This window comes from Lampris incognitus, chromosome 15 (assembly GCF_029633865.1).
Source record: "Lampris incognitus isolate fLamInc1 chromosome 15, fLamInc1.hap2, whole genome shotgun sequence".
NCBI lineage: Eukaryota > Metazoa > Chordata > Actinopteri > Lampriformes > Lampridae > Lampris > Lampris incognitus.
The window spans coordinates 37814475-37837731 of record NC_079225.1 but is presented as its reverse complement, the minus strand read 5'-3'; the positions used below and the strand labels follow the sequence as shown (position 1 = coordinate 37837731).

Here is a 23257-nt window from a genome sequence, read left to right as displayed (position 1 = left end):
TCCCCGGATGGGCAGAGGGGGTGGAGCAGCGACCGGGACGGCTCGGAAGAGTGGGGTGATTGGGCAAATTGGGGAGAAAAGGGGGGGGGCAGTTTTTTCTCTCTCTTTCTTCTCTTTTTAATAGAATTCCCTTTCACATGGTTGCCAACTGGCTTTTTAAAAACACAGCAACTCATGTGTCGGCCATCCTCTCTATAAACTTCACTTGTTAGCCTGCTTTCCACTCGAGTCCAAAGTGGCTAGTGAGCACTAACTGACATTTCTTCACATTACTTTGCAACCTCTGGCCAACAAACACAATATTTCAGCTCATCTCTGGTTGTCATTGACAAATTGCTTTTCATTTTCAGCGGCATTGCTGAAATGGAATTACGGCTTCACTGGCTAGAAACGGCAATTATTGTGAAGGCTTAAGGTGACGTCTTGTGTCTCTCACACACACACACACACACACACACACACACACACACACACACACACACACACACACACACACACACACACACACACACACACACATACACACACACATTTGTGCATGATGTGCACGCGTTCAGGTCTGCACATCTACACACAGACAGAGGCCTGTTGACTTCCATACAAGCTGGGAACGCCGGGAATGATTCAGGCCCTTTACCTGGACACGCACCTCGACTGATACACGTCCAGCCTCGACCCTCAACCTCCGCCTAATTCTACACCTAAACAGTCATCACTTGGCCTTTTGCCTGGTAGGGGCGGTGTTCCTGTCCCATATTGGGAAGCTGTCGCCGGTCAAGTTGAGCGTATCCGGAAATTTGTCTCACACACACACACACACACACACACACACACACACACACACACATCACATGAGACACATGCAACTGCAACACACACGTCCGTCAGGGCTGGTGCCATGAAGCCTTCAATGTGGTTTTTCTTAGGGCCAGGGAGACAGCACAGTAACATTTTAGGACCGTGGTGACATATAGATTAAAGCCTAAAGGATGACTGCAAGACCGCTCCTCTTTCTGAGTAAACCCAATCTCCCCCCCCCCACCCCACCCCTCTCTCTTTCAGATAGATGGACACACACGGGCACATATAACGAGACACAAACACGCACCAGTAAATCACCGCCGGTGCCGTGGACCACCTGTGGCAGGACATCAGCCTCTGTATGTGAGCCTGACATTGACCTACATCTGTGCAGTAATACTGTACGTTTTCCCTTCTAAGGTGTGAAAGTCCCCTGACTCGAATTTTGACGAATGTGCGCACATGTGTGTGTTTTGCACCCCGCATAAACCAGAAAGTTAACACCGTCTCTTGTGATCCTTGGACTTTCGTTAGTCATTTACAGGCTGTTTCACAGAATTTCTAAAATCCATGGGTGTCATGGCGATAGGGCGTCTTTCTCAGATCCCTATATAAAAAAAAAGCCAGAGTGGCGATGCGGGGTTTTATCCGTCATGAGCGAGGTTTTTAATTGGCCCTGGATCGGACTCTTCATAAAGCTCTCTTTCCAGCGGCATAATCACCCCATTCAGAGTCCACGCCGCTTTGAAAGCAGCGCTGCAGGGCGGTCTCCATCAGGGACATTCCCGGATGTCAAAACAAGGCTGTTCTGCGGCAGGGGAATCGCTACAGCGATGCACAGGCCTGTCGACTTGCTTTGGCAGGATTTGGGACCGGCCAGTGCTCCTATTCGAGCCATGTAATAAAATCCCTGAAAGGCGTGAATGAAAAAAATGTCAGACTGGTGTTTGTCACCAACGTGCAGCACTGAAAGAGGGTTTTCACCCTTTCAGCCAAGGGTGCAAACGAGACGAAGGCCGTTTCTCTCACTCTGGGCTGGACTATGGCTTGTTCAAATAGAAGAGGCAATTTTGTAATGTGGGGATTCACAGAGGACCCCGTAAACCGATCTGGGTTGATTTTGAATCAAGCTGCGGGCCTCCTTTCTACTCCTCTCTCCGTATTTAAACAGGGCGGATGTGATGTCGCGTAGAGAATATATATGGCGAGCTGTGCAATTGCGGTATTTGGTTATGAAACAGGGGTGATAAACACTCTATGGTGACAAGATCCCCAAATTCTTCCCTGTATATGAGCAAATGACAGATTGAACAGGTGGAGTCAAGTGGAGATCAGTGTGACACCACTGCTGGTGTGTGATGTTGACCGTGTGGGCAGGATGGTGTTGGAAATAAGTCTAAAAGATCTGTTGACTGGCTTTATGGGGACAGTATAGTACTCAGGTGTTCAGGCAACTGGTTTAATGGGGATGGTATTATCTTTATTTCTTAAATTCTGTACCCTGACAACTGAGGAACTCCTGCACTTAATTGTGCAACTGGTTTAGTGTGTGTGTGTGTGTGTGTGTGTGTGTGTGTGTGTGTGTGTAAGTGCATGCAAGCCCTTCAGAAAGCAGAAGTTAATTGCTTCCATAAAGCCAATCCTCAAAGCCCTGCAAATCAAACCCTCAGCATACACAACTGGAAATAAGCATCTAACAAGGCACATTTGGTTTTTTGTTTTTGTTTGATTACATGCAATTTTGAAATTTTCATACTTTTACTCAAGCTCAAAAGTTTTTTTTCAATGAGTGTGTGTTGCCAAGTTCTCACAAAAATGGAAATCTGAGGGTCTTGAAAATGCATCGAAATCCATTGAAACCCATGGCGTAACTCTCCTTGAAGCGAGCAAGTTTGACACACTACATCAACAGCAAGGGCTGGCTCAAACCGGAAGTGCCACTGGCTAGGTGCCACCACTTGACCCTTGACGTCTCCCTATATATCGATTCTGAGAACTTTTGTCCACGTGGTTTATGTGTCGATATACGCGCCTCTCTCGTGTAACAATTCCAAACATCTCCTCATTTACACCACTCATTGTGGGACATTTTCTGATGACCAAATCTGGAATGAAGAACCCCCCCCCCAATTCTTCAGCCATGTGTTTCGATCGATTTTGAAAACGTCTCCAGATTTGTGTTCGGGCCAAGCTCAAGAGGACCCACGGGCCAAAGGGAATCCAACGTTTCCGCTTCGGTCTGGCGCAGACAAAGTTTGATTGACTGACAGATCCGGATCAGCGGTTCACGCGCGCGTCTCCCTACGCGCCACGCACGTCCCGCCGGGCAAACCGGTTGCGTCACCGTGAAAGCCCGCGGGCGGCGGCGGCGGGCGGGAGGCGGCGGCGGAGCGACACCCCGGGCGGCGCGTCGCCGCGTGAAACCAGTCAAAGCGGTGGCAAGGCAGCGAGGAGCGCCGCGATTCGTCCCTTCCTCTCCGCTTCAGAGCAACGTCAGTGGCGGCGACGCGATGCGGCGGAACATGTAGGATACGGCATCCTCGCATTTTCGTTTTGTTTTTCTTTTTTCTACTTTTTTTTCTTCCTCCCTTTGCCGGATAAGCCTGCCGAACCAGCGAGCCTCCCTCCTCTCGTCCGCCGCCGAGACCCTGCGGAACGGTGCGAGCGAGCGAGCCGCCAACTTTCCCGGAGAGACCGCGCGTTCAGTACCCGTCGTTGGTATTTCGTAGAAGTCCGCGGTTTTTTGTTTGTTTGTTGTTTTCGTCAAGTTTCAACGTTTTTTTTATTCGTTGGCGTGACAACACATCGTCATGAGGTAAGACGCCCCACACAAATGTGCATGAACTGTAACGTGGACGTGCAAGACGAGCGCTGGGTAACGCGACGTTACTCGGCCGCTCGTGCAACGCGGCGGCTCGCGGGAGCCTCGCGGTCGACGGGAGTGAACTTCAGACGCGCGCCGACGGCTTGTTAATATTGGGGATAAGTGGTGCTGATGTGTCACGGGGGGAGAGGAGGACCGCTTCGTAAAGAAAGGGCGCATCCTTAGCGGTCGGTTTCCCGGCGTCTGTACTGCGGTGCTCCGTCTGCAGCGCTCCGTCTGCAGCACAGCACAGTACAGTACAGCACAGTACAGTACAGTACAGTATAGCACAGTACAGAACAGCACAGCACAGTACAGTATAGCACAGTAAAGCACAGTACAGTACAGCACAGCACAGCACAGTACAGACGGTGCAGAAATCTCATCCTTCTCTCACTGAAGCGAGGCTGTGAACGGCCAAGTACAGCAGAAACTGTTGATTTCAGGTGGTTTATTTGGAGAGAGGGGAAAGAAACGACACGTTATTGTCTGGGCCAAACAAGCGTTCGTTGCTGTTGGCCGAGGGCGGTGCAGAGAGAGAGGGGGAGAGAGAGGGAGAGGGGGCAATCCCTCTGTGCAGCCTTATTAACACGAACACGCGTAAAGTCGCACATAGGCTACATGGACGTTGCGTTGGTTTAACGTTGCGTTCAGTTTGTGAGGCGTTTCTGGCGAGACATGGCGCTTGGCCGTTCCTGCTGCCCCCCCCCCCCCGCGCTGCATAAGAGGGATTATCTTTTAGCGCTGATGATGATGGGACGGCATTTATTTGATGCCACAGTATAATACACACAAAACACACACACACACAACTGAGCATAAGCTTTGACCATCTCCTTAACGTGGTCTCTTGGTTCTCTGTGTATTTTTGTGTACTTTTTGCAGGGTAAAAATGCATTGGAGGATGGGTTGTAAATGTTCAGTGTTTCACTGTCTGGTCCATAGCACACCGTTGACTGACTGACTGACAAGACAGACTGAATCTACACTGGAAAATGTGGACGCACACAACACATAATGGCCTTAGTCAGCCATTTGGTTGTTGGAAGTCTGTGTCAGCAAGGTGGCAAACACGCTGTACCAGTCTTCTAGATCAGTTTCAAGACTTGTCATGCAGGTCTGCCAGGCAAAAGACACACACTTGAACTTGTGTGTGTGTGTCTTGAATCTCATACCAGGCAAAATACACACACTTGAATCTTATGTGTGTGTCTTTTGTGTGTGTGTGTCTTGAATCTCTAACCAGGCAAAAGACACACACTTGAATCTTGTGTGTGTGTCTTTTGTGTGTGTCTTGAATCTCATACCAGGCAAAAGACACACACTTGAATCTTGTGTGTGTGTGTCTTTTGAGTATGTGTGTCTTGAATCTCATACCAGGCAAAAGACACACACTTGAATCTTGAATGAGGTTTTCATTTTTTTGGAATGTAGACCTTTTAGGTGTAGGGATCGTGTCCTCGTGCATTTGATTCCAAGACTGGGTGTTTGCAAACGGTGGGCCCTACAACACTGGATAGTATACTTGGCGTCGGTCGAGTCCCACATAAAAAGCAAAGCTGTAAATGGGATTGTGACCGTGTGTTAAAAAAAAGAGAAGAAGATGCAGTCATGTTTTAATCTGTGCATTCCTTCTTGTTAGGCAGCAGGAATGGAGTCTTTGTTTCTCACATGGACCGTGGTGTTGGCTCTCATCTGGAGGATCAGAATGACCTGAGGCAGAGGGCACTTGTACAAGTGACTGACTGTGTAGCAGCTGTTCCAGAGAAATTCTGTGTAAAGCTCATTAAAGTTGTTTGCTCATAGTCACTTTTTAGAAGTGACTAATGTATTTTTATCCGCTTGCGTCCCTGCTTAATGTGTATTAGTTGTGGCTGTGTCTTGGGTCCCTGTAAACTCCACATTAGTTTGATTTTCAAAGAAAGGCCCAGTTCCTTGTATTTTAAGGGTTCTCCCTGTCTACTTAACCAAAAACGTCAGAAGTCCTTGGCTTATAGGCTTTGTAAATATCCCTTTCACAAAGTCATTACACATGTCATGAACCCATGTTGTTCTTTTCCTGATGTGGCTGCTGCGAGGTCCTCCCTGCATTTTCCGGGACAGAATTTGACCACGGATCTCCCTGTAAAACGTCTTTTTATAGGTTAGGTACCCACCGAAGCCTCACTTACAGGCGATGGGAAACCCTGTGTCATTAGATGAAGCGCATGAATACTTGCAGATGTAGCTTTTATGCTTAAATGTGATTGTCGTATTGTACTCCCCCCCCCCCCCCCCACACACCTTGGGAGCTCACCGCCGAGGGCCTTAGGTCGCTGATCAAGCGGCACGTCGGCTCTGCCCGACGTGGTTTGACACCGCCGTCATGGTGTCACAGCAGTTTTTTGTCGGGCGTTTTTCCCTTTTTACAGTGTCGCAAGTAGTGCTCCGCAGGCAAAGTTCAGATGTCACAACAGCTTCTCTAGGAGTGTGACCCTGTTTCTGCAGATCCATGACTCAACTGTCTGAGAGAGAGAGAGAGAGAGAGAGAGAGAGAGAGAGAGAGAGAGAGAGAGAGAGAGAGAGAGAGAGAGAGAGAGAGAGAGAGATATGCCCCCCACACCTCCTTAAAGAAAGCCCCTAATTGGATCCAGCTGTTGGAGTCTCTCTGAAGGCCCAGCTGAGGTTAACAATAGCTTTAGCTGTTTGAAAACGCTTCATGTTGTGTCGACGTACCGGAATGGAAACCATCAACTTCTCTTGCGTGATTGCATTGTCTGTTTTTATCATACTCATTCGTTCCCATCCTCCGGTCCTCCTTTAGTTTTGTTTTTTCCTTCGACACAATTTTCCCGTGTTCATTTGTTGATGTGGATATTTTGCTTTTAAACAGCTTTTCAAGCTGTATCGAGGTTGATATGGGCTTCAACATTAGCAAATCAACAGTGGAGAGAGAGAGAGAGAGAGAGAGAGAGAGGGAGAGAGAGACTCATGAACTACATCAGGGATAGGCAACATGGTCCAGAAAGGTCCAGTGTGGGTGCAGGTCTTTGTTCCAACCAAGCAGTGATACACCCGATTCTATAGATCAACCAATAGTCTTTGCTGAGGACCTTGATTTGTAGACTCAGGTGTGTAACTCCTTGGTTGGAACAAAGACCTGCACCCACACCAGACCTTTCTGGACCATGTTGCCTACCCCTGAACTACATGGATGAGGTGGTGTTTTAGCTTTCAGGCCCGGCTTGTTCTCCCATCCTTCATCTGAGGAGAAAAAAAACGTGTGTGAAGAAGAGAGGTGTTTGTGGGGTATGACAGGTGTGTGTGTGAGTGCGTGACTGGCGGCCCCAGCTGCCCAGTGCTGATTCACCCCGGCCGCTCAAGTGGGTGGATGCATGTGTGTATGTGTCATAAGGATGTTGTCAAGTAGGAAGTACATTTTTGATCCTTCGAAGACCAACACTTAATTTCAAAGTGAATAAACCTTTTAACAACCAACAGGGCAGATCGGGGGTAGCTGGTAGAGCAGGCAAACTTTCCAGCCTCACCTTAACCTTTACCCCCATTTTGGCCATTGGATGGAGTTATTTTCCCAACCTGTTGATATCCCAAGTATTTAGGCAAGAGGTAGAGGGGGGTGAGCAGATTTTGAAGCTATGCTGGTGATAATGTCTAGATAAGGGCCGGCAGTCGTTTCCCCCGCGTCCTGTCACATGGCACTTAACGTTGATGTCTGTTTATCCAGGACCGCTGGATTGGCCGAGTCCTCTGCGTGACTGGGCTGTGAAGTGTCAATGTAACACGGCTTGACAACCGCTGAAAGGTGTTAGGCGCACCAGCCGTCAACGGTTCACATCAGGGATGAGTGACGGGAGCCAGCGCTAGGCGTAGGCTAGCTACGTTTAGCCCGCACGCAGGCTGGGACTGTTGTAATTTACCCAACATGGATGGAAAGGAGTTAGGTGGGGGTGCGGTGGACGAGCTGTTAATAAGGAACTCGCGTTCACTTTGGAGCTGGCGCGGGACCGCAGCCAGGGAGGTTGTGCTTGTCCAAGTCAGGTGTTAATGAGGTCAGTTTGAAGTTAATTTGAAAGGAGAACAAATTAGTTCTACAAGCTGATTTGTCCGGATTAGAGCATAGTCGCCGACCGTAGTTGTACAAACCCTGGATGGACGGAAAAAGATGCACAGAAAAAAGTCAGAAGAGATGGGGGGGCGTCCGGGTAGTGTAGTGGTCTATTCCGTTGACTGCCAACACGGGGAGCGCGAGTTCGAATCCCCGTGTTACCGCCAGCTTGATTGGGCATCCCTACAGACACAATTGGCCGTGTCTACGGGTGGGAAGCCGGACGTGGGTATGTGTCTTGGTCGCCGCACTAGCGCCTCCTCTGGTCGGTCAGGACACCTGTTCAGGGGGGAACTGGGGGGAATAGCGTGATCCTCCCATGCACTACGTCCCCCTGGCGAAACTCCTCACTGTCAGGTGAAAAGAAGCGGCTGGCGACCTCACATGTATCGGAGGAGGCGTGTGGTAGTCAGCAGCCCTCCCCGGATCAGCAGAGGGGGTGGAGCAGCGGCCAGGATGGGTACAATTGGGGAGGAAAATGGGGAAAAATCCATAAAACAAAAGTCAGAAGAGTAGCAGGGATACCTTGGGATTGAGGCATTGCTCATAGTTCTTTAGAGGACCAAGGTTAAAGTTTGTCGTTCCAAGTGCACACTACACGACTTTGAAAATCCCAGAATCCCCATTCTGCTCACACTATGCAACGGTGAAATCTGTCTCTGTTGACGTATTGGTGCACACACTTCACATTTGATTGCAGGCGAGGTTTACAGATTACAAGATCTTTCACCCATGCTCCTTAAACTCCATCGTCTCACGAGGAGGCGACTTGTTTTTTTTTGTTTTTTTTTTGTTCGTTTCCGACGTGACTTTGCCATAACGGAGCCTGAAGTGGAAAGAGCAGCTTGCCGTTCAAGTAGTTTGTGCACTCATTTGTTGTCTCAGTCCGTTGTAAAGCTATACCGGTTTTCTTTTTCGAATACCAGAGTGTTTCTGAAGTTGTTCTTGCCCTGCCCCCCGGTATCTTCTCCACATGGCCGTTCACAGATACGCTCATCCAAGATTTTCTGATGATAATTTCAAACATGCTTGATGCTGGGGTGTCTGGGACGAGTTACAGACTAGATCGGGTCGCGTCCCTGAAGCACTCATACTGTAAGAGTGTCGTGACCGGCATTACTGCAGACATGACTCAGATGTGGTGTTTTGTCATAGAGCTCAAATCTGTCTGCTAAGGCAGCTCGGGACTAAAACTGTGCCGTGTGCACCCGACATTACTGAAGTTAAAAAACACTGTGCAAGTTCAGCACAGTGCTGGTGTTTGTTTACTGTGAGCGGTAATTCCTCAGTGGTTTCAGTGTATACTGTGAGGCTGCGGTGGCATACAGTAACGAAGGCTCGACGCCAAAATGTCTATTCTTTTGTCCACTGCCATGTATTAACCCTATTCAGAACTATTGAAGATGATAAAAATAATAATAAATCAAACTTATATAACGCTTTTCTAACACTCAAAGTCGCTTTACAACAAACGGGGTGAAACAAGACAACGGACATACAGGGGTGGATGGGAGGGGGGGGGCTACGAGAGGGAGAAGCGGCAGCCACACACGACGCCAGCAGTACTCTCCGTCTTGTTGATGTTGATTTTCTGTAGGGGTTTACTCCCGTAGCCTGTTCCTCTACCGAGTTATCCACTAGGCAGTGGCACTATTTAACCCATAGCTGGGGGCTGGTTCGGGGGCATCAGGGAATATCCACACACCGGTGGGCCTGCGTACCGCACGTCTAGGGGCCAGACCTCCTCCGAGTCCCTTGTAGTTCAGCCAGGGTCCAAGGTGTACCCAGTTGCCGTGTGTCACCATGAGGGGGCGCTACATAGGGCTTGCTGTTGGAGAGCCTATGTACTGGCAGGGAGAGACGTACGTGCTCGGCTCTTCTGTTCACAGTTCCGCTAGCCAGCGGTGAAGGTTGAGAGTGAGATGTGACAGGCACACAACACTACACCAACACACTAGACCAGGGTTAGGCAACATGGTCCAGAAAGGTCTGCTGTGGGTGCGGGTCTTTGTTCCAACCAAGCAGTTACACACCTAATTCTATTAGTCAACCAATAGTCTTTGCTAAGGACCTTCATTTGTAGACTCAGGTGTGTAACTCCTTGGTTGGAACAAAGACCTGCACCCACACCGGACCTTTCTGGACCATGTTGCCTATCCCTGCACTAGACGCTTCACAACAACCCGACTTCTTACAGAAGAATGTCAGACACACAGATGCATTAGTGCTTGTCCTTCCTTAGGGTGCGAGGGCCCTCTTTGTTTGTTACTGATAATATGGCCAGACCAGACGTCTATGGGATATGCAAGAAAGCTGGTCACACCAGACCACTTGAGGCTGTAGCAGCAAAACTACTTTGTGTATTGAATCGCCATTGGGTGCAATTTGTTCTATTTAAACTGGAAAACCCTTATTCAATTAAAAATGCATAGTGTAGCGTGAACATCTATTGTACAGTTATAGTGTTGCTGCAGGAAGTTTATTTCTAAGGAACAGCATTCAGAGCAGTCTAAAAATACAAAGTAAAGATTCATGAAAAAATAATCCCTCTTAATCATCACTTATGACCCACTAGACTTGTGTGGCAGTGTCTGTATCTGCTGAGACCCTGTTCTCTGCCTGTATTTCCTGGTTTTTCTTTGCTATGTACGGGTCGTTGGTTGGCTTTAACTGTTGGGCAATGGGACTCTATAAAAACTTAGTGACTAGGTGCCAGATCGAGATCGCAAGCGCGCATCTAAGAGAAAGCTACAACAATGGCGGATACAGCGCAAAAAAGATGCCGATATAGCGATGTGAAACGCCAAGCGGACAAAGCTCGTCCCAGAACGAGAGTGAATCTGGGGTTGGCTTTCGCCAGCTGGCGAGCACTGAAGGAGAGAGTGGGGATGAAGAGTGACGCGGAGTTGGCCTGTAAACTGGGATATCTTCTGGAAACTGCGGTCAGGGGGCGTGTCCTTCTGGTGTTGTTGAGCCGGGGAGGAGGGGCCAACTTTGAATGTTGTGTTTACAAACTGCAACCGGCAAATCTTACTCATTCTACCTTTAAATTTGTTCAGTATCGTCTTTTTGGTTGATTTTCTGTAGCTTCAGGTTACCTGAATCATTTGTTGTTGTTGTTGTTGTTGTGTCTCCTGTCCACTGTGAGATCGAGGTTCACAGGATTGGTTAATGGCTGTGGAGCCCAAATTTGACTTGCACTTCTCGATGCCAACTGATTATCGTACAAATCAATTCAGAAGGCTGATGGAAATGGATTTATTCTAACCTTAAGTAATAATGTCACTGTTTAAAGAATTAATAAGGAAGGAATTCATTAAAGAAAACTCAATAAACATGGGTTTATTGAGTTCGTGACACTGAGTGGACCTAGACTCTACTACTAATACTACTGCTACTTTTGGCTGTTCCCGTTAGGGGTCGCCGCAGCGGATCATCCTTTTCCATCTGCTCCTGTCCTCTGCATCTTCCTCTGTCACGCCAACCACTCGCATGTCCTCCGTCACCACATCCATAAACCTCTTCTTCAGCCTTCCTCTTTTCCTCTTCCCTGGCAGCTCCATCTTCAGCATCCTTCTCCCAATATACCCAGCATCTCTCCTCCACACATGTCCAAACCATCTCAATCTTGCCTCTCTTGGTTTGTCTCCAAACCGTCCAACCTGAGCTGTCCCTCTTATATACTCGTTCTTAATCCTGCCTTTCTTCGTCATTCCAAATGAAAATCTTAGTATCTTCAACTCTGCCACCTCCAGCTCACCTTCCTGTCTTCATCAGTGCCACCGTCTCCAAACCATACAGCATAGCTGGTCTCACAACCGTCTTGTAAATCTTCCCTTTGACTCTTGCTCGTACCCTTCTGTCACAAATCACTCCTGACACTCTTCTCCACCCACTCCACCCTGCCTGCACTCTCTTCTTCACCTCTCCTCTGCACTCCCCGTTACTTTGCACAGTTTGACCCCAAGTATTTAAACTCATACGCCTTCGTCACCTCTACTCCTTGCATCCTGACCATTCTGCTGTCCTCCCTCTCATTCACGCATAGGTATTCTGTCTTGCTCCTACTGACTTTCATTCCTCTTCTCTCCAGTGCATACTTCCACCTCTCCAGGCTCTCATCCACCTGCAACCTACTCTCGCTACACATCACAATGTCATCCGCGAACATCAAAGTCCACGGAGACTCCTGCCTGATCTTGTCCATCAACCTGTCCATCACCATAGCAAACAAGAAAGGTTTCAGAGCCAATCCCTGATGTAATCCCACCTCCCCCTTGAACCCATCCATCACTCCTACTACACACTACACACTGTCACACTGCCCTCATACATATCCTGCACCACTCTTACATACCTACTTCTCTGCCACTCCCAACTTCCTCATACAATACCACACCTCCTCTCTCGGCACCCTGTCATATGTTTTCCCACAAAGACGCAATGTGACTCCTCCTGGCCTTCTCTATACTTCTCCATCAACATTCTCAAAGCAGACATCACACCTGTGGTGCTCTTTCGTGGCATGAAACCATACTGCTGCTCACTAATCATCCTCTTAACCTGGCTTCCACTACTCCTTCCCATATCTTCATGCTGCGGCTGATCAACTTTATACCTCTTGAGTGGACCGAGACCAGACCAGTCTCTTTATATAGGGGGCAGTAAGGGATGTGCGTCTGTTCAGTCTCTGCTGAACAAAAGGAAAAAAACTTGATTCCTTTCTTTCCCTATCACAACTTGACCTATCTCTCGCTTACCCTTCTCTCTCCCTCTCTCTCTCTCTCTCTGCCTCTATTTCCTTATTCTGTCTGCGCCTCATTTCTCTCCTTTCTTGGTTTCGTCTAGAGGTGAGCTGAGCGGTAACACGTTGAGTGCTTACAGAGTAGCACAGGAGAATGGAGTTATTGTGCTCCGCCGATTTCGCTTTGAAGTTTTTCTCTCTTTTTTTTTTTTTTCTGGAGAGATTTTGGTCATGTTGGCCACGAGCCGCCATCTGCTCCCGGCTCTCCTCATCTCCCTCACTTCTCTGCTCCCTCTCTTCACCAATCCACGCTTAATCTCTCTCTCTCATTCTGTCTGTATCTCCCTCTCTTATTTTCCACTCTTTGCTCCAAAAAGGGCCGTTATGTAGTCCTCTCTCATCCAGGACCCACACACATACACACACACACACACACAAAAACCCCGACAAGTTTTGTCTTTCACGTCTCACTTTCTACATTTCAACTTTCCTTGGACTGATTGTTGGCAGAAGGAAAGTCAGTCCAAGGTGGAAAGTAATCACAGCTTGTGTCCGTGTTTGACTTAGAGCGTGTGTGTGTGTGTGTGTGTGTGTGTGTGTGTGTGTGTGTGTGTGTGTGTGTGTGCGCGCGCGCGTTTCCCCTCAGGATTATTGCCATTTCACTGGAGTAGAGTTATCTGACGTGGTCCTCCAAGTGCAGCCACAAGCTGCAATTGTGGTGTCAAGCCGCACGGCAAGGCCTCTGCGGCGAAAATATTAATTTGGAAACGCTGAAGGGAGAGCTGGGACATTACGGTGTCTTAGCGGTTCGCTCTGTTGGTCTGGGGTTTGAGTCTGACCCTTCTGACTGGTATTTACCCGATGAGCTCTCCTTTCCTCCCACTGCCCATGTTAGGTGAATGTGGGGCTGTAAATTGCCAGTGGGTATGAATGGGTTTGTGAGTGGTAAGTGTTTATATGGGTGTGGGGACCTCATCTGTGATGGACTGGTGAACTTTTCAAGGGCCTTCTGCCCAATATTTGCTCAGAAAGGCTTTAGCCCGGGGGCGTCCGGGTAGCGTAGCGGTCTATTCCGTTGCCTACCAACACGGGGATCGCCGGTTCGAATCCCCATGTTACCTGTGGCTTGGTCTGCCGTCTCTACAGACAGAATTGGCCGTGTCTGCAGGTGGGAAGCCGGATGTGGGTATGCACTAGCGCCTCCTCTGGTCGGCCGGGGCGCCTGTTCATGGGGGATGGGGAACTGGGGGGAATACTGTAATCCTCCCACGCGCTCCGTCCCCCTGGTGAAACTCCTCACCGTCAGGTGAAAAGAAGCGGCTGGCGACTCCACATGTATCGGAGGAAGCGTGTGGTAGTCTGCCGCCCTCCCCGGATCGGCAGAGGGGGTGGAGCAGCGACCGGGACGTCTCAGAAGAAATAGGGTAAATGACCAAGTATAATTGGGGAGGAAAAAGGCGGGGGGGGGGGCGTCAGCCCCTGGCAATCCTTAATGGAGATAAACACACAACTTTTGAGACTGTTGTTTGTTTAAAGTAACACCAGGCAACTTTTTTTTACTGTAGCATATCATCATTATATTCATTTTGGTCACACAGTGTGATGGCTGTGGGAGAATGACACGATCACCAGTCAGATGGGCTCCCTAGAAGCCTTGTTTGTGCTACCAGGCACGACACCTCGGGGGGGGGGGGGATTGATTTACGGCAATTATTTCCCATTCCTGAATTCAGTAAATGATAAATATCAACAAATAGCAATTTTGCTATACCCTGTCTGGGAATATAGCCCCTCTTCTTCTGCAGTAGTGTCTTGAGCTATGGCTTGTAAATAAATGCGTGTCTTGTTGCAACGCAATGAAGGAAACGGGGGGGGGGGCCTTGGTTTTCTTTGCAACAGTGACGTAATCCCAGAAGTAGCCTGGTCCCTCTTTAAAGCAAGGTTCACACAGTTTCACCCTGACCTTTAAACATCTCGTATTTGGTGGCTTGTAATTTTGCTTATTAATGGGAACTGAGCTGTGTTCAGTTATTGCACTCGGATTGCTTTTGAGAGGGACATCACCCAGGTTTCAAAAATTATTATTATTTCCCCCCCTTTTTCTCCCCAATTGTATCCGGCCGATTACCCCACTCTTGCGAGCCGTCCCGGTCGCTGCTCCCACCCCCTTTGCTGAGCCGGGGAGGGCTGCAGACTACCACGTTTCCTCCGATACATGTGGAGTCGCCAGCCGCTTCTTTTCACCTGACAGTGGGGAGTTTCACCAGGGGGACGTAGCGCGTGGGAGGATCACGCTATTCCCCCTAGTTCCCCCTCCCCCCTGAACAGGCGCCCTGACCAACCAGAGGAGGCGCTAGTGCAGCAAACGGGACACATACCCACATCCGGCCTCCCACCTGCAGACACGGCCAATTGTGTCTGTAGGAACGCCCGACCAAACCGGAGGTAACACGGGGATTCGAACCGGCGATCCCCGTGTTGGTAGGCAACGGGATAGACCGCTACGCTACCCGGGCGCCCCCTTCCAAAATAAATTTTAACTGGAAACCATAAGTTTCTATTTAATATAGTAAAGTCATTTTTTTTAACTGGCCACTGGCCTCAGCCCGGCTCCTGCTGCCGGCCGTAGTGTGTTTACACATGTAGGTGCTTATTCACGACCCCCTGATAAACGATGCTGCAGTTTAATCTTGTGCCGTCTTTCCCTCTGGCAGGATGGCTCCAGACAGTGGTCAGTAGTGGTCTCTTTGTCTCTCTTCAACTTGAAACCGTTTTTCATCTTCCATCCCCATGCCTTTTCTCTCCTCCCTCTTTCTCCTTTTGTGTCTCTCTTCCTTTATCCATACCTACGTTGAAGCTCGTCCCGCTCATTAAAATGAGATGAAGTATTAGGTGCAGTATGGCAGTTCAGCCTTACTTCACCAACAGGATATGAATAGCCAGGGGCAACTCAATATGTTTGGAACATGAGATCAGATGCATTATATGAAACCCAGCTAGCTTAGATGACAAATCATATACTCCTGCTGGACAGAAAGATGCTGGACCCATGGGGTGGGGGGGGGCTGACAAGATGATGTCTTCTGGTGGAACATTATTTTTAACCAATAAGATTTGCGTAAGCTTTAGCCAGCCATGTTAGGTCCAGGTTAATCGAGACTACTAGAGCGCTACACTCTTAAAAAGCTAGTGCCATTTTTAACACATTTGTGTAACTAGTCAAGGACAACAAATGTGTTGTCGTGCCTGTACATCTCGCTGCTGTATGTGGTGGTGACATGCCCCTGACATGACGTGTTGAAAAATGACACATCCATTTTAAGACTCAGCATTGGCAGGATAGTTATGTCCGACCTCTGCAGTGTTCGCAGTTTGGACAGACACTTTTCCCGGTCCATGTTTGTCCCCCTTTTCTGAACCAGGACCATATGAAATCTGTTTTTTTTCCCCCCTGAAATTAGTTTGTGGAAACCATAGGGCCCTACCAAACCCCCTATTGCTCAGTAAATGAATGCACACAACTGGCGAGCACCAGCGGTCAGTGTACCACTGACAGTATCTTGCCAAACCACACCAGGTCAACTTCGCCTTTTCACACAGAACTTCATATGCGGCCAAATCATTGAGAAGTCAAACCCTCCGAATCTTGAGTATTTTTAAAAGCACTAGGTAAAGAAAATATTATTATTATCATTATTTTCCCAGATCCTTTTTTCCCATGCCTTTTTTAAGTGTAATGCTTTATTTGTTTAAAGATCCAGTCCAATTTTTTATATCGATGCAATGAGACAAGTTTTATTGTGGAACACTAATTATAATTTTTTCAGCTTCAGAAGTGTCATTTGATTTATTAAAACTGTTTTATTGGCCCCGAGCTCACAAGACTCTTCACTGGTTGCTAGCTAGGTAGCTAGCTCGCCAACATGTCGGTTGCTAGGTGACTGTTTGAAAACTGACCAACTGACCGACAGTTTATTGACTGTCCAATCAGAATAGGGTAAAAATTGATGTCATTTATTACCGGAGGCACATTGGTTTTCTGAAATGGTCGAATTATGTCCACAACCAGGAGGAGAGTTTCTCCAGGGGCTTTAGTTACATTTTCACGACAACAGTTCTAACACGTTTTGGGCATCTTTACATTAACAAACCCATTAAAGGAATACAAGACTGAAAAACATGGTTTTTACTAGGTTGGATCTGGAAGACTAAAACGCCTCAGTGACGGTGTTTTGTGTGTATTTAAATAATAAGTTACCTCTCCTCCTGATAGAAATGGTATTTGCTAAGCTCTGGAAGTTCCTTGTGGCATGAGAGTGGGAATGACTTGAGGGTTGTTTGTTTAACCCTAAAGGTGTCGTCCTTGTCGTGCTGTGGGTTTAGTGTGCTGTTGCTAGTGACATCAGTTACCGGGAATGGGAGCAGGAATGCTGTGAATGAACAAGGTGGTGCCTTCACCTGGGGGAGGCTTTAGTCCTGGAACCATTTGTCACCGTGGAGGCTTACCTCCTACTGTCTGTGTGTGTAATGTGTGTATGATACATGGGGAGGGAGCCGGACAGATGAAAATCCTGACACATTCATGTTTCCAACGCAGTCACGTAACACCGGCATGCTCGCCATCTCTTCCGCAAAGTTATTTCTGATTGAAGTCGACTGTCACTCATGATGTCATCGTAGTCTATGATTAAGTGTATTCGTGGTGGTGCTGCAGATCCTGGGATAATAATATATTCTGATTTAGTGCCGGGTGATATGGAAAATATTATCACGATAATCATAGAGACTATTACACAGTAGTTATATATTGCAATACTGCTTACCTATATAAAAATAGCATGTTTAGGAATCCACCTTAGGTTGATCAGATTGAACTGTTTAGTAATGTCAAGTGAAAAACTGAAGTGAAACCAGCTCTCAAATAATGCTCCCTTAAACATTTTAGAACTAAATTAGCATAACTGACAAATCAACAGCCTTAAATGCAGAGAAATATTGTGCAGAAGAATACAGGAACATGAATCTTGGTCTTTTCTACTACAGTGGGTTGATCGTGACACTTGTTGCCAGTGTTGAGAGTTTTAGGTCAGTTATTGTAAGTATCATGTAGCCAAACACCTAATCTCCAATAATACCATTTGAAGCCTTCTACTTAAGAGATTTTTCTTCCCCCGGATACAATGCGGCAGTCCAACAGAATTGGAATGAATGTCTCTAGAAGATTATAGTGAAACGTGTGGGAAAGTGGTGGGCAACCATGTGCTATCGAGGCTTTAAAAAAAAGCATTAAGGGTTTTACAACAACCAGACACTCCCCTTGTTGAGTTCACTAATAACTCCCCACATTCATATTGAGCACACCAGCACTCTCAATAACACTAGGTATATGAACCCTGAGATAACGCCACTTATGTCGGATTACACTACTTCCCAATTGTACTTGGCCAATTACCCCACTCTTCCGTGCCGTCTCGGTCGCTGCTCCACCCCCCTCTGCTGATCCGGGGAGGGCTGCAGACTACCACATGCCTCCTCTGATACACGTGGAGTTGCCAGCCACTTCTTTTCACCTGACAGTGAGGAGTTTCGCCAGGAGGCTGTAGCGCTATTCCCCTCCCAGTTCCCCCTCCCCCCCTTAACAGGCGCCCCAACCGACCAGAGGGGGTGCTAGTGCAGTGACCAGTACACATACCCACATCCGGCTTCCCACCCACAGACACGGCCAATTGTGTCTGTAGAGACGCCTGACCAAGCCGGAAGGTAACGCGGGGATTCGAACTGGCGATCCCCGTGTTGGTGGGAAATGGAATAGACCGCCCCGTGACCCGGATGCCCATGCCACACATTTTAATCAGAATATGCCAAACTCCGAATAAGACCGTATTCAGACTTTGGTGATCCCACAAAAACTGCTTACGTGGCCTTGATTTGCTCAGAATATCTTATTTGGGTTAATGGCAGCATATTGGGGTACATATTGGGGTACATATTGGGGTACATGTGATAGTAGTCTCTGGGGGTGTAGTGCATGACTTAACCACACATGTAAGGATTTAATCATGGTTCATGTTGATGAACGCACACTTTAATGACGTGTGCGTGTCATGCATTTTTCTCAGGTCAAAAATCTTTGTGTGTGTGTGTGTGTGTGTGTGTGTGTGTGTGTGTTGTAGCCGGTGCCAGTTGACAGTGTATGGTCCCAGTGAGCCAGAGCGCTGACCAGCTGCATGCCCGGGGTGCGCTCATGTGTGTGATGTGCCAGCGGGAGACCGAGCTAGCATGATGAGCCACGACAGCTCATGAATGTGCATTTTTCTGCTCCTTGCTGCCAGCCCCTCGACCCTCCCGCCACAGTTCACAGCTATTAGTTTTAGATTACCTTCACAGCATTTCTGATTTATTTGTCATCATCATTCAGCGAGCGGGGGAGGAGAGATGCTGGCAGAGAGGGCGAGCGGCGTGAAGTTGCAACAGGAACGTCTTTTTCTCTGCACCAAGTGCTGGGTAGTTTAATACGGGAAGTGGTGCGTGGAAAACCATGAAGTGGCTCGTCCACCTTTTTAAACTGGGATGTTGATGCAGGACCGTGATTTGATTTAATTTGAAGCCGGTGAATTAAGCTCATTTTACAGTGTACTCTATGTTGTCCATCCATCCATTATCCAAACTGCTTATCCTGCTCTCGGGGTCACGGGATGCTGGAGCCTATCCCAGCAGTCATTTGGCGGCAGGTGGGGATACGCCCTGAACAGGCCGCCAGGCCATCACAGGACCCCCCCCCCCCCCACACACACACACACACACACACACACTCCATACTACAGTCCATATTGTCTTAACTAGGCCAACTGAGCCTTCATAAAAATGTAATTATACACAAACCGAACAGCGAGACCGACATGATGTCAAGAGTGATTTTGGTGCAATAGTTTGGAAATATTTTTCCGAAAATGACTTCTCCACCGAGTCTAGTTAACGAAATACAATTATGTTGCACACAGAAGATTGCAGTGACTTAACGGCTCATCTGCTGTGATTAATGGTGCACTGAGATGGAAGGTGACAGTTTGCACTTTGACCTCATCATCATTTGTGTCATTTTACCTCCAAAGAATACAAGGAGACTTAGCCAGGATTTTTGGCCTTTTGTTTCAGAAATGCTCATTGCCAAGTCTGTCATGCCGATGCTGATATAATATTTGATAAAAGCCATACTTAACCTGCAGTGGATACTGTTTCAGGGGAACCAGACCAGATAGAAACCTGGGTCCTGGTGCTGAAGTTATCCTGCCACCCCCCCCACCCCGCCCGAGTTTCCAAGTTTCCAGTGGAAAGGGTGCAAATTGATGCAGGGTCTGCTTTACTGCTGCGGTTCTGGCAAGGGCACCTCTCATTTAACAGCTGCATAGCTGGGAAGCAATAGGATAGCCTAGAGGGGATCTCCTCTCCTCCTCATCTCCTCCTGTCTCCTACCCTTTCCTCCGGGTGGGGTGGGGGGTGGGGGTGGACCACTTTTGTGCCCACTGAACTTGTGAGGATGTTCGAGCAATTTGTAATTATTATTCAACATTTGGTCCTCACATGGATAAAATGTGAACGTGCACACAAACACACACACACACACACACACACACACAGAGCGGGACGAGATTGTTTTTAAGGGGATTACTGTTGCTCCCTTGTTGCTGCTCGTTGCTCCAAACTGCGTGACTTTTTTTTTACTAGGTCACTGCTGATGGAAGGCACACACACACACACACACACACACACACACACACACACACACACACACACACACACACAAACAGCGAAGAGCATTTCAATCCAGTCATATTTAAATAGTCAGTGTTAATCTTCTTTAAAAAAAAAACCCCACTCTGTATAAAGTACACAGAGACGGTTGTGCTGTTGTGTGTGGTATTTCAGTGGTAATACGTGAATTTTCGGTGGCGCATTTAGCCTGCTGTAGTGCATTTCAGACTGAGGAGAGAGAAAACAGCCCTGTGTGTGTGTGAGTGAGTGTGAAGGGGGTGATGGAGCTCAGCTGGTTGGTAAGGTTGGTGCTAATCCTGCTCACACAGTCAGATGCATCATGTTGCCTCTCTACAAGAGCATCTTTCTCTCGTGTAAACATGAAAACAAAGTGCAGCTGTTCGCTCTTTCTTCAGCTTTTTTTTTTTTTTTTGCCCCCTCGCTTTGAAATAGAGTTTTTCATATCCACTCTTTGTGTCTTGACACGACTCCATGACCCCTGGACCTTTCCCTTGGTCAGGAATGTGAAGCATGCATTCGCCGCCCCCACGCCACTTCCCTTATCGATAAGTGTGAACCGGGCGAAATCACCTCGTCCATCAAAACCTGAGTCAACACACAAAAGAAATTAGATTTTGCAACTTAATGTCGTTTGTCATTTTTTCATCTTTTTTATTTTTATTCATTATTATTATTTTTTTTTAAATTTAATTTTGTATCTTTTTTGGATATGTTAGATGTGTATTTTTGTAGTTTTGTAGTTTGGATATGTGTTTTTGTCTTTGTGTTGCACTGCTGTGGGCTGGGGGAAACGACATGTCATTTCAAATGACAAATAAATGTTCCTGAATCCTGACTTGTTTGTATGAGGCTGTGTGCGTTGGAGTATGGTTTTCTGTATAGATGTGTGAATATATGCAATATAGATGCTTACTCGGTCAAGACCCGACACCAGCAAAGCCCTGTCTACCACTCTCACACCCCGGAAGAGCCCTGTCTACCACCCCCACACCCCGGAAAAGCCCTGTCTACCACCTCCACACCCCGGAAGAGCCCTGTCTACCACCCCCACACCCCGGAAAAGCCCTGTCTACCACTCCACACCCCGGAAGAGCCCTGTCTACCACCTCCACACCCCGGAAGAGCCCCGTCTACCACCCCCACACCCCGGAAAAGCCCTGTCTACCACCTCCACACCCCGGAAGAGCCCTGTCTACCACCCCCACACCCCGGAAAAGCCCTGTCTACCACTCCACACCCCGGAAGAGCCCTGTCTACCACCTCCACACCCCGGAAGAGCCCCGTCTACCACCTCCACACCCCGGAAGAGCCCCGTCTACCACTCCCACACCCCGGAAGAGCCCTGTCTACCACCCCCACACCCCAGAAGAGCCCTGTCTACCACCCCCACACCCCGGAAAAGCCCTGTCTACCACCCCCACACCCCGGAAAAGCCCTGTCTACCACTCCACACCCCGGAAGAGCCCTGTCTACCACCCCCACACCCCGGAAAAGCCCTGTCTACCACTCCACACCCCGGAAGAGCCCTGTCTACCACCTCCACACCCCGGAAGAGCCCCGTCTACCACCTCCACACCCCGGAAGAGCCATGTCTACCACTCCCACACCCCGGAAGAGCCCCGTCTACCACTCCCACACCCCGGAAGAGCCCCGTCTACCACTCCCACACCCCGGAAGAGCCCCGTCTACCACCTCCACACCCCGGAAGAGCCTCATCTACCACTCCCACACCCTGGAAGAGCCCCCCCGTCTACCACTCCCACACCCCGGAAAAGCTCCGTGGCAGCAGACTTCTCTCACCCGCTTCTACCTGTTGCCAGGCTTTAAAAAAAATTATCTTCATTTTCGTTTTGTGAATATATAAAATATATGGTGAGAATGAATAGAGGGAGAGAGACAGAGGTGCCATTTACACAATGAATGATTGCCTTTAGTGGTTGCAGGTTGACATAATAATCCAGGCGAGTCCATTTCTGTTTTGGAGATTTAGAATTTTGAATGGTCTTCCATGAGTATTCTGTCCCCCAAATGATGATTAGAAATTTTCAAATATTATCAATATTGCTCAGATACAGCATTACACACAATTGCCTATAGTTTTGTTCAGTTACCGAAGTATCCTCCCTCAGCCATGCTGGGCCTGCTGAGCACCCCCCCCACACACACACACACACACCATAGTTCCTCCTTTAGAAGCGGTTGCCCCAGCAACTGGAGAACGCTGCCAAGTCGGCACTCCTTGTGCGTCTTGAGTTCTCTCTCTCTCGAGCTCCGATGATGGTGAAAGAGGAGGAGAGAAGAATGAAAGCGGAGAGGGATGGGAAGCAGGGGTAGTTGCTGTGAAAAGGGTCATCCAGCTCGCAGGCCAGGCCTCATTTGGCCTCGATAATGACGCGGCCCTGGACAAACCTCCCTGTCTTTGTTCCTGAGACAATGGAGTGCGCCGGGGGAGAGCGAGTCATTTGAAACATGAACTCCCCACGGCCAGCGGAGGGACAACCAGCTCTGTTTAACAGGCCCTTTTCTCGGGGGAAAGACCAAGAGATTAGAGACCAAAAAGAAGAGACTTTTTGTCTTTTTCTTTTTTTTTTGACCATTTAAACTGTTTTGACCAGACTGATGAGCTGAGAACAACTTGACAGGCGGCATGGCTTGGCACGAAAGGGAAAGTTTGAGTGTTTCACTTTTAAAAGAGAGAGATGGAGACAGGTGTCAGAGAGATGAGAGCAAAAAGAAAAGACGCTGACGGAGGGAGGGGAATGTGGGAGGTCGGGAAATTGAAGGGGAAGCAAACAAAGGGGAGGAAGAGAGAGAGGGAGGAGAGCTCATCGGGTCCATGCCGGCGCTCGAGTTGAGTCGAGGCCCATCTTAAGTCAAGTGTGAACCGTCAGGGAAATTTCACAACAAATTAGACTTGCACATCAACCCCACATATGCACGCCCCCTTGTGTTGAATGCAAGGCGGGTGGTG

At 48.4% G+C, this 23257-nt stretch overlaps 1 protein-coding gene across 1 annotated transcript in view; it reads left to right on the top strand.

Moving 5' to 3' along the window:
- Positions 1–3569: 3569 nt before the first annotated feature.
- The window catches only part of LOC130124862 (protein enabled homolog), a 160096-nt gene continuing 140408 nt past the window's right edge, over positions 3570–23257 (top strand). Inside the window, exon 1 of the mRNA XM_056294208.1 lies at positions 3570–3616. Within this exon, the coding sequence (XP_056150183.1) occupies positions 3612–3616 (5 nt within the window). The 5' untranslated portion in view covers positions 3570–3611. The remainder of the gene's footprint in view (positions 3617–23257) is intronic.